This window comes from Phodopus roborovskii, unplaced genomic scaffold, assembly GCF_943737965.1.
Source record: "Phodopus roborovskii unplaced genomic scaffold, PHOROB, whole genome shotgun sequence".
Lineage (NCBI taxonomy): Eukaryota > Metazoa > Chordata > Mammalia > Rodentia > Cricetidae > Phodopus > Phodopus roborovskii.
The window spans coordinates 3,366,262-3,378,750 of record NW_026126412.1 but is presented as its reverse complement, the minus strand read 5'-3'; the positions used below and the strand labels follow the sequence as shown (position 1 = coordinate 3,378,750).

The following is a 12,489-nucleotide window of genomic DNA, read 5'->3' as shown; positions in this document are numbered from 1 at the left end:
TGATCTGGAGTATGAGACAGGAAATTTCAGTTGTAAAGACAAAATGGGCATGGATGATTTCTATCCAGGTACTCACAGCAACCCAAAGTGGGCTAGAGTTCTATGTGCATCCACCTGTTATCCCCCTATCCCCTGAGAAAGCTCTCAGGACAGGAGCAAGTAGGAGCCAAAAGAGCTCCAGAAGACTTACCACATCCCTGGGTTCGCCTTCCTTAGGGGTAAGGATGACTGACAGCAAAATGATTCCAAGGTCATGGTCAGGGTAATGGGGATCTTTCAGAGTTAAGGACACATCCGTAGACCTGTGATATATAATAGTTAGATTGGAAATAGTCATTTAGTGAACAACCCCAAAGTTATTTTAATCAATAATTCACTGTTCACAAAAATTTTTACTCTTTTGGTTTCTTAGTACAGTTTTTTTTTGTTCTTTTCAAAATACCATTGTATTAAATCATCCAATAATCTTCATGTCTGTTGAGGTGCTTGAATTCATTGGGCAAATTTCTTCACTTTCTCAGGTTCTAGAAGGTTGCTGAAAGTAACAAAACTGTTCAAAGGTCGATGAATCCCCTTTCTATGACCTGTGAGCTCATAGGGAGAAGTCCAGCTCTTTTTTGTACTTGAAGATCAGCAACAGAAAGAAAGTCATAGTTTCTCTTAGATATGTAGGATTTTTTTTTATTTAAAGGGGTAATTATTTAAAAGAAACAAACATGTGAAGAGAAAGCATAACTTGCTCCACATATTTTATACATATATTTTAAGGCAACATATAATTACTTAAAAGAACAGCAGGTATTTAAAATAATGTTTTTTTGCTTTGGGGCTGTGTGAACCTATGCCTAAAACAATTAACACAGAAATATTACTTAGAGTTGAACAATGAAGAATTTATATTTTGATTGGGTAAGCATTCCTGAGGCAGAGAGGATGAATAATTTAGTATTTATAAATCACTTTTAAGAAGTAAATAAAAAGTAAACATTTATTTGAGAATGCATAAGTAACATTTTACCTATTGCAATCAACAGTGAACAGACAGGGCTCATGAGCCACCACAAGCCAGTTTCTGTAGAACATGGAACACCAACCCCAAACTAAAGAATCATAGGATGCTTGGCAATAAAACATCTTTTTTCTCATTTTCTTGTTCATCAAGTTGTTTGTTGTGCTCACAAAGAGAACACCATGTACATATTAAGTATATTATAGAGCTTTCAATTTTAGTAAAAGCCAGAGATCGAAACCAAGGGGATTCCTGTGTTTACAGAACTTCAATGTTAGTACAGTTTAGTTCTGATATGGTAAATAGATATTTAGGTTAAATATGACCCAAGTGAAAAATTTCAGTCTTACCTATCAGTTTTAATTGTTTTTCTTGTGTGTGTGTGTGTGTGTGTGTGTGTGTGTGTGTGTATTCTTGAAGTTCACCTCTGAAGAATCTGTGAATGAGTGGTGCAGATTTGAACTGGGTATGTGGAGGGGATTAGAAGTCTCTGTATTCCTAAAGTTCCCTGCCAAATGATTTTCTCACACACCTGGGATTTCACAACATAGATTATTTCCAATGTGAGCATCATGGTACCAGGTACTCTGTCACATGATGTTTAACACATTAAGTTAAGGTGTGATGTGTGAAAATGTGAACTATTTTGCCATGTCACAGGTTTAATTGAATCATACCCAATCTGTCTGCAAATTGTTTTCAACATTAATTTAGATATAAGTAATCATTAAATAGCAACAGCGGTCTTTATTACTTATTCATACATATATGTACATATATGTGTGATTTTGTGTACATGTGTCAGCAGGGTACATGTGTCCAGTGATGGCACTGGAATACAATTGTGAGTGTAGTAGAGGCCAGGGGTTGATGATAGGCATCTTCCTCAGTAACTTCCACCTTAAATTTTTGAGCCAAGGACCACCAGTGAGGTCTGTCTCCAACTTATCTAGTCTGGCTGGCCCATGGGCTCCAGGAATCTACCTGTTTCTAGCTCTCCAATGCTGACATTATAGTTGTGTATCACTGTGTCCAACTTGTTTCAAAGATTATAGAGATCAAAACTCATGTCTTTATGCTCATACAATTTACTATCTAATTTACTATCTAAACTGTATCCAAAGTCAACTTGTCTTTCCAAACAAGAGTATTTCACATCATAGTGCATATACACAGTATATACATATATGTTGTTGAAATTAGATTAGGTTTCTTTTCAGATAGAGAATATATATATATATATATATGTATATATATATATATAAAATTTTCATTAATTCTGGAGTGATCACAATCCATATCTTAAGATATATTAAAGTCATAATAATAAATACAATATGGTACTGCCACCCAGGCAGACATGTAGACCAATGGAATAAAACTAAAGAGCTAAACATGAGCACACATAACTTCAGCCACTTAATTTTTGATAAAGACACCAAAATTGTACACTGGAGAAAAAGCATCTTCAAGAAATATTGTTAGGACTAAACACTGAGCTGAACTGAAATCCAGATGCAAAGAGGGAGGAAAGGCTACAAAGACCAGGCTACAGAAACCCACAGAGACAGCTGGCCTGAACAAGGAGGAGCTAATGGGCCCCCAGACTGATAGCTGGGAAACCAGCATTGGACTGACTCAGACTCCCTGAACATGGGTCTCAGTTAGAAGACCTGGGCAGTCTAAGGAACCTCTGACAGTGGAACCAGGATGCATCCCTGGTGCACAAAAAGGTGCACATTCCCCATGGAGGGATACTCCCTTAACCTAGAGGCAGGAGGGAGGGCCTAGTCCCTACTCCAAATGACTTGACAGATTTTGTTGACCTCTCCTGGAAGGCCACCCAAATGTGGAGTGGAAGTGGGAGGGTAGGAGAGAGGGAGGGAGGGAGAAGAAACTGGGATCAATATGTAAAATAAGAAAAATTAATAAATATTGTTAGGAAAATTGGATGTCCACATCCAGAAAAAAGAATGAAATTAGATCTATATCCATCACCTTGCACAACCACCAAGTCCAAATTCATCAAAGACCTAAACATGAAGCTGAAACACTGAAACTGCTAGAGAATGTATGGACAGGACCTTACATAATACAGGTGTAGGGAAGGACTTTGTGAATAGGAGTCTATGTGTCAAGAATTAGGGACAAAAATTGACAAGTGGAACCTCATGAAACTAAAAATTTCTTCACAGTTGAAAACATCAACCTAGTGAAGAGGAACCCCACAGATTGGGAGAGTCTTTGACAGTTATTGAAGACTAATATTCAACATATACAACAAACTCAAAAGCAAACAGTCAAAAAAATGGTGCATTAGAAAAATGGGTCTGTGACCTGAGTTTTCAGAAGAATAAATAAATAAATGGCTAAGAGATACCTCCCCAACATGTTCACCAATCCCAGCAATTAGGTAAATATACATCAAAACAACTTTGAAATTATTTCATTTTACCCCATTCAGAATGGCAAAATCAATGAAACAACCAACAAAAAATGCTACAGGGATGTGGAGAAAGGGGAGTCCTCATTAGCTGTTGATGAGATTATAAACTGGTGCACCTACTATGAAGATCAGTGGGGAAAATTTCTTGAAAAGCTAAGAAATAAATCTACCATATGACCCAGCTATGCCACTCCTTGGCATATGTTCAAAGCACCTGGCATTCTATTCTGAAGATTCATTGTTGCTCTATTCACTATAGATAGGAAATAGAAACAACCCAGATGCTCTAAACAAACAAATGGATAATGAAAATGCAGAACAAATGTGCTATTGAATGCTATTCGGCTGTAAAGAAAAATGAAATTATGAGCTTTGCAGTTAAATGGGGGAAACTAGAAAAGATCACATGGAGTGAGGTAACACATACCCATGAAAAAAATTACCACACGTTCATTTGTATTGGGGGATCCTAGCTCCAAATCTTCTAATATGAATACATAGCCTGTAGTAACTATAGACACTATAACATTAAAATAGAATCATTGCCAGGACTGGTGGGAGGCTGGAGACCAATGGGGAGGGGAAAAGAGGAGTACAATTGATCTCATCAGGAAAAGGGGAAAGGGAGCATCTTTTTAGGGAAGAGGGAGGGAGGTAAATACAGATGAAGGTAGGAGCTAGATAAAGGGAATAGCGTGATACAAATATTCTGATAGGGAAAATGGAGAAAGTGGGGACTCTTTAGGGAAGGGGTAGGAAAGGAAATACAGAAAAAAAATGGCATGTAGGTAAAATACTAATAAAGATTCTGAAAAGGCCATCAGGATTCACACTATTAATTATTTACAAAAAATTCTATAATACATATACTTTCATGTATAAATATACATGTACATATTTAATGAACTTTTCTCACCTGGGTTGATGTATCCAAGAATGAAAAACCACCTAACAAAACCACAATACCAGCTATCAGAAGCCCTCTTTTGAGTTGTTGGCCAGGGTTGCAGAAGAGACTGCCCAAACATACAACCTATTACTGTTGTCCTTTTCTCCCCCCTTACCTCTGAGTGGTGGAAGGCCTAGTCCTTACTGCTGAAGACACCATGGACTTCTGACACAGGGCACAGAGGTCCCTGAGCTGAAACTGATCTGACAGCCCCTGACTGAGGACTAGCTTGCATAGTACTAGAAGACACCATGCAAGATTCCAAAGAAGGGAGAGTCCTACCTAGATATACCAATAAACCCATCAACTGCTATAACACAATAACCCCAAGGATGCTGTGATGGCATGCATTCATTGGCAGTAACCAATGGTTCTTTAATTGGAATTATAACTCATTTTAGAAGAGGAAGACTATGCTTGGTACTGAAAACCCAACCAACTACTTAGTGCTAGCGAGTCACTATTATTGGAGAAAAATATACAACCCCTAATTTACTAAACCACGATAATCCCTAATAATCTATACACATTTGCTCTTATACCTACAGATAATTGTAGTCTTTGCCCTCATTAAGAAAACTTGTCTTTGCAATAAATGGAGACCATTGTGAAAAGTCACAATCAATAAAAATGTAGAGTTCTGAAGTCCAGTTCCAATGGATACATGTACAAAACACTCCTACACCCAAGGCTCAGGAAACATGGTGGAAGAGAAATGGAAAATTTTAACAGCCAGAAGATCAGAGAATTGGTTGTGAGATTGAGTCTCCTAGCAACATCAGAAGCTATACCCATAAATTCCCACCGACATGGTTATCCAAATGTGATCTTAACAAGGATGACAACAGTGAAATGCCAAACTGGAGAGAGAAATAGTCCACGAGGCCTCAACTCTACACAAAGGACAGCCAAGGATAGCTGGGCACGGGAGATGTGGCCTGTACCAGGAAAGAACACCAGGACTGGTTGTCTAGTGCCAAATAGTCAACGCTGAGAACATACAGACAAGTTCTATTGTGTAGACTGAACATATTGAGTGTGTATATACACAAAGTTGGTGAGATAGAAGCTGCAAATTTGAAGGGAAGCAGGAAGAGGTATATAAGGGGGCTAAGAGGGAGGGAAGGAAGGGAGAAACGTTTCATTGAATGACAAATCTCAAAAGTTAAAAAAGTCACATTTTTAGAATCACTTTAAAGAGATTTGGGAACATTTACAGTTGCTTTATGAGACTCTTATTATTTTCTTTCATTTAAAAAATAGTTAGGTCAAGCCAAGCACGGTGGAGCATGCCTTTAATCCTAGAACGCAGGAGGCAGAAGCAGGAGTTTCTCTGTTATTTGGAGGCCAGCCTGGTCTACAAAGTGAGTAGTTCCAGGACAGCAATAGCTGCTATAGAGAAACCCTGTTTTGCAAAACCAAAATAAAATAAAATATTTATGTTATTTTGTTTGAATAACTCCCCCAAAAGGAAAATATCTACAGTAAAATAAACATTAAGATCCACATTAATAACTCTAGACTGACAGTTGTGGAGCCTCTATGGGACTGAACTAGACCCTCTGCATGTGGGAGACAGTTGTGAAGCTTAGGCTATCTGAGGGACCCCTGGCAGTAGGACCAGAATCTGTCCCTGGTGAACGAGCTGGCTTTTTGGAGCCCATTCCCTATGGTGGGATGCCTTGCTCAGCCTTAATGCTCGGGGGAGAGACTTGGCCCTGCCCCAACTTAATATGTTATAATTAGTTGACTCCCCATGGGAGATCTTATCCTTTGGGCAGAGTGGGGGGGCTGAGAGGGGGAGGTGAGGGGAGTGGGAAGAAGGATTGTAGGGAGAACTGTGATTGCAATGTAAAATGAAATTTAAAAAAATAAATTTAAAACATAAAAAAGTCCAAGTTAATAAGGAATATGTTATTCTAATACATTAATTGCTATCACGTTATTAACCAATAAATGCTCATGAAGCTGATGTAAAACAACTATGACATACCAAATTAATCACGTGTTTGGAGATATTTTATCATTAAAGAAAACTGATTTTTTTTTCTCTCCCAGAAATTATTAAGTTCTAAGTTTCTCATCTGTTGGGTTTTTTCATATGCCTTCCCCTCTATACTATATTTTAGTCTGGCTGGTCAAACTGGATAACTACATATAGAAGAATAAAACTAGATTATTATTTTCTTTTAAGGAGATACCCCAATACATCTATAGCAGCAAACATTTGCATGGCTGTGATTAATATCCATTTTTGGCATCATTGAATTGTACACAAGCTAAAATAACATACCAAAGCTTATGAGGTTACAAGGTGGTCATCTGATGTGTACATGTCCTTATGGTGGTGGTAGCTAATGAATTACACAAAATATGCAACATACCTAAGTGTACATGAAATGTTTGCTTATAATCTCTTTAAAGTTCTTTAATTCAATAGTTGTTCATTTAAAATTATTTTTCACCAATGATTTTTTAAATAAGGAATAAGAGATATTTATGCTTTAAGTCTTATAATTTGCATACAGTTAATACAGTAGTTTACAGAAAATGTAATTGTAGCCTTTGAAAAGAACATCAGAGTCCATTTCAGTTTGCATCAGGGCTCACAATAACAGAGCACAGACACCATCACTCAGAACACTTTCTCTAAATAGAGAGAACCAACAGTCACTATGCTCTATCCTCAGGGCGAGCCATTGTTAGTATCTTCAAACTGTAGGAAGACAGCAAAGGCTGCCCTTTTGTTTCCCCCGATGCAAAAACATGAATGAATAAATCTACTGGAAGACCAATGAACTAGTTCTATCCTCAAAGTTAGCTTACTATAGCATACATAGAGGTTTCCCCATGTGTATTCATCTGTTCATCTGTATTAATTCAAAAAAGAAATAATAGTCTAGCCTATGACACTTCTTTCCTGTTTCCTCTGATGTAATGTGATCAGTCAAGAAAGGAATTCCATTTGCAACTATCAAAGATTTCATTTTGAAGTCTATTTTTCCTTCTACATTCTAGTCAGTTATTAGTTCCTATAACAAAATGTATTTTGAAAACTCCATGCCCATTGTCAGGGACTGAGTTAGGAATTATAACATTGGAGCTTCTTAAATACTGATAATGAAACTAAGCAAATACAACCAACCTAACTCTATTACTCGGTACCCTATATCTGGAGATCTGGTGATGGTAAACTGTGATGCTAAAGTCAGTTCTATCATGGTTTAAGTGATGAGAAATTTGCTGTTTTTGAGGCAAAGTATGTAGCAACTTGCTTTTTAAGTAGTTACAGTCTTTATGCCAAATACCAACTAAATCATGTGAGATTAAGGAATGTATCATTTCTCTCTTAGCATAGTTCTAGGAGACAGGGAAGGTAGCCAATAATATTTTTTAAGAAAATAGTTGCTAATGAACGAGGAAGTCAGGGACGATGTTGAGAGCCCAAGGGTAAGAAAGAGTGATGAGTTGGAAGATCCCGGCTGGTGACAAGAGGACAACAGCAGGAATCTGTACTGAGTGGGGTTTCTGACATCACAGGTCAACTCTGTAATGGGGCATAGCAATGTTACAACTTTTGAGTTACCTGTTTAACTCCAATTGTGTAAGATCGAGAAAGGCTGAGCCCATAAAGTCATCTTGCAGTCCAAAATCATAGTCAAATACCTAAGAGGCCAAAGAGACAAAACATTTCAAAATAATTTTAGAAATTTTATAAGTGAAACATGTTGTTTATAAAATCTGGCTAGCTCTTCACCCATGCAATGTATTTGATATTCATTAGAATGTTAAAATTTCATAAATGTTCAAGTAAACTTAAGTTTCATCTAATATTTATTATATCATTCTGTTTGTATTAGCAATGGAAGTTTCACAGAAGGTGTAACAAAATCCAATGAAGTATAATAAATGTTTAAAAGCATGGGAATCATAGCTTAAAATACTTTTTATTATCATAGAAGAAATATCATCAAGCCTAAAATCAAAGTGACTTAGTTTAAGACTCAACGAAAATATCTGTATATTGGGCTATGGGTGATTCTATTTTATTATTCATATGTTTTAAAGTCATTAAAGATTAAATCCTTTGATATTATAGAATAATTTAATCTTGATATACAATTAGGTAAGAATACAGATATTGTGGCTAAAGAACTTTGTAAAGTTATAATAAGGTAACATCAAATTAGCTTTTTATGTTTACTAACAATTATTGGGGACAATTCTTTTGCTGTTTGTTTGTTTTGTCTTGTTATTTTCAAACAGAGTTTCTCTGTATAACAACTCTGGCTGTCCTGTCCTGAAACTGTCATTGTAGTCCATGGTAGCCTGGAACTGACAGAGATCCACCAGCCTCCCAAGTCCTAGGATTAAAAAGCATATGCCATCATGCCCAGTTATTAGGGAAATTTTTAATTAAAAATTAAAATGAAAATGTTTCTTCCTCTGCCCACCCTATTCAAAGTTACATATTTAAGTGCTAAGATAGTCAGTAAATACATAGGTACAGTTCAAGGATGAGCAAAATGCACAGTAACAGAAGCTAAAGGGACACATGGGGCTACTGTACACAAGGAGACCAGAACTGTCTCTAGGGAGATGTTGTGTGTATAGAACTGACTGGAAGGAAGCATAGATGTCACAATAATACAGGGAAGATGCTCTGGTCAGAGGAAACAAGGATATAGTGTTTACAGATCAGCAAGAAGCCAATGATATTAAGTCAAATTGAGAAAGTTGGGAAATGGAAGGTTAGAGATCTCAATGCTTAGTCAGTCAAGACCCTTCTAAAATAATATATAAATAGGAACCGGATAACTCCTAACTATTTACTGATTTTCTAGCTCATTTGTTCTCTCATCTGACAATGGCTAAATAGTTACAGTGTGCCAGGAAATATAATAAACACTGAGTAAACAGTAGCAGTGAGCAAAAGTAACATCATTAATGCTGATAGTTTAGTGAGGGAGATAGATGTTAAGCACGGAAACATATAGGTGATTTGTGATTATACATTCTGGTATGCTTTAAATAGGGCAAAAGCAATAACAACAAAAAACCCAAAACAAAGCAAAACAGCTTGTGAAATGAAACAACCCATAAAGCTACCCAGAGAAGTTTAGAGTTATGTTGTCTAATCTTTTTAAGTAGAAAATGGCTGAGCACGGGAATAAATGAACATAAAGGGATAAGTCTTTTTCTGAATAGATGACCTAGCTCACTGGATGTTTTAGGATATAAGACTCAATGAGTCAGAATCAATAGCCCAGCATTTCTGTGTCTAGTCCTTGGTATCACAGCAAGCTCAGTAAGTGGGAACATCATGCACAGTAGTTCCAAGTTTACTAGTGTTTTAACCCAGTACAGGTGTGCTTCAATTAAAAACAGCACAACCAAATGTGCAAGAAACTGATTTTTAAGCAAAAAAGATAAACACTTTGTATTACAAAATGGTTCTCAAATTTGAGGAGTCACAGGGGAATTTATTTAGGTAGTTGGGGCCTCCCTGGTGGCTATGCCATTATTCTGTTTGCAGCCATTTGATTTGCATACAAACTTGCAGAGTGTATTTATTGTAGAAAGTTCAGAACTTCTGAGCTTCTGATATCTGCTCCATGGTACATCATATGAATAGAGCACATTGTTGCCAGTACTGTACTCACTGTAATTGCAGGTGGCCACCATAGCACAATTCTAACACATTTCTCATGAAATAGCATACTTATGTTGTTCTCAAGCTTGTAAGCTTGGGAACAAGCTTGGTGACAACATACAAGGTGGAAAACAATTAATATAGGGACTGGATTACTAGACTCCTACCCAACAGGGCTATTTAACATCCAAGCTCTCTTTACCATAATGGCCAGAGTTTCTACTCTTGCAATGTTAGATATTTGCTTTAGTTCTCAGTTCCTATACATCAGAAAAGATATAAACAAGAGGGAAATGGAAACACCAGAGTTCATTTATTATGGAAATCCTTAGCTATGATACTTGATTGTAAGTTCTACAAAGTATTTGTCAGAGGGGGAATTACTCTGTTTGGATCTTCAGAATATAGCGCATAGGAAAAAGGATAACACAAAGCAAACAAACAAAAAAGGACATTTCCACTAACCAGGATGCATCCCTGGTGCACAAAAGGACTTTGGGAGCACATTCCCCATGGAGAGATACTCCCTTAACCAAGGGGCAGGAGAGAGGGCCTAGTCCCTACTCCAAATGACTTGAGGGACTTTGTTGATCCCTCCTGGAAGGCATCACACTCCCTATGGAGTGAGGGGCAGATGGGATGGGAAGGTGGTCAGGGGAGCATAGGAGGGAGGGAGAAGGAACAGGGATTGATACGTAAAATAAGAAAAAAAAAGTAAAAAACTTTAAAAAAAGAACATTTCCACTAAGCATCAACAAGAATAATTAACATTTACTCAATAATTACTGTAACTTAGGTCCTGATATAAAAGCACTGATTTTAAATTGTCAATATATTGCTTGTATTTCTCAGGTAAAGAATTTGAAAAACATTTACCATCAAATTTGAGGGTTAGGGAAAAGCAAGATTCAAAATTAGAGTATATTTAAATTCAACATATAGAACTTGGGTACCCCACCCTGAGGAAACACTGGAAATTCAAACATAAATGATTTCACATAACACTATCTGTCAAGGCACCCCCATTTTATGAGTTGGGAACATTAGGTATCATTAGGATATAAACTGTCTTGGTGATGGTTTTGATCACTTTAAATTGATTTTAAAACAATAAACAATTTACAATAAATGATAAATTTATATAACATCTTAATTTAATCATCAACTATGAAAAATTATTTGGAGTGTGTATCAGTGAAAGCACCCTCGATCGCCAGTCCTGAAACTCAACTCACTTCCTTTAATGTCAATGTGAACTTGCGAGTTCAAATGGCTAAATGTCCACAGGCAATTATGGCTACAAGGGAGATTAGTCTTCAAAGTTCCAATGTTTTCTATCCTCATTTATTTACTTGAAAAATGCTAAGTAAATTCTTTCAGTGGACCAGATTGTGTCCTAGGCACTTACAATGTATGTAGCAGTGAAATCAAATGTTTGATTTCTTGAAGCTTCTGTAGTAGTGAGATGAGGACAATAAAAATATGTGTCTAGTATTACCTAGTAAGCGAGAAAGAACCCCCCACACAAAGAGAGTGGTAGTCTGGGAGGTTCTACGATGGAGGGGCAAAGAACCAAACCAAAGGTCTGTGGGTTAAATTCCTTTCGAGCTCCCAATTACCTTCAAAACCCAGCAATGTTCTTGACCCTAAACTCATGCTGAGATCTCCAGGGTTGAATGAATCTCCACTCACATGCAGCCAGTGTGGAAGCATGAGATGTTTTGTGCATTTATTCTCAGCAAGAATTCTAAATTCACACAGATGGGCCAGCACACGCGTCTTGCCTGTTTTTGGCTGAAGATCCAGAATTAAGTGAAAGGCTAATTTATCCTTTGTGCTTTATTTATTCCTTCAACACTTTTATTTAAATTGTTTTTTTCATACAATATATTTTGATCATGTTTCCTTTCCCTCAAATCCTCCCAGATCTTCCCTACCTCCCTACCCACCCAACTTAATATTTTTCTCAAATAAATAAATAAATACATAAATACATAAATACAAAACAAATGTAACAAGCAAGTAAGCAAGCAGGCAAAAGAAAAATAAGAGAAAAAGAAATCCAAACAAAACAACATGAAACAAAACGTCCACAAAACAAACAACAACATGGAGTTTACTTTAAGTCAGCCAACTGCTCCTGGGCATGGAGCCTACCTTGAAGTTGATATATCCAGTGACACTTAAGGAAGAAAACTAATTTTTCTTTACCAGAGGACAGCAATTGCAAAAAGCTTCATGGTAAGGAGTGGCACACCATGTCCACTTCTTCCTCTCCTTGCTGGGACCCTGTCTGAGTTGGATTTGTGCAGGTCTTATGCACACTGCCGCCACAGTCTCTGTGATTCAGGTGTTGCATCAGTCTCGTCATGTCTTGAAGGCTGTTTCCTCAGGTTTTTATAATCTTTCTGCACCCTCTTCCACATTTATCC

The 12,489-nt window shown here is 37.0% G+C and overlaps 1 protein-coding gene across 9 annotated transcripts in view; it reads right to left on the bottom strand.

Annotated features, from left to right (window-relative positions):
* Mctp1 (multiple C2 and transmembrane domain containing 1) overlaps window positions 1-12,489 on the bottom strand; it is a 528,156-nt gene that overhangs the window by 232,997 nt on the left and 282,670 nt on the right. For all 9 annotated transcript variants that reach the window (XM_051182781.1, XM_051182775.1, XM_051182776.1 and 6 more), the window contains exons 4-5: window positions 7,991-8,070; window positions 191-302 (exon numbers count right to left, since the gene is read on the bottom strand). In XM_051182781.1, coding sequence (XP_051038738.1) covers window positions 191-302; window positions 7,991-8,070 — 192 coding nt within the window. The remainder of the gene's footprint in view (window positions 1-190; window positions 303-7,990; window positions 8,071-12,489) is intronic.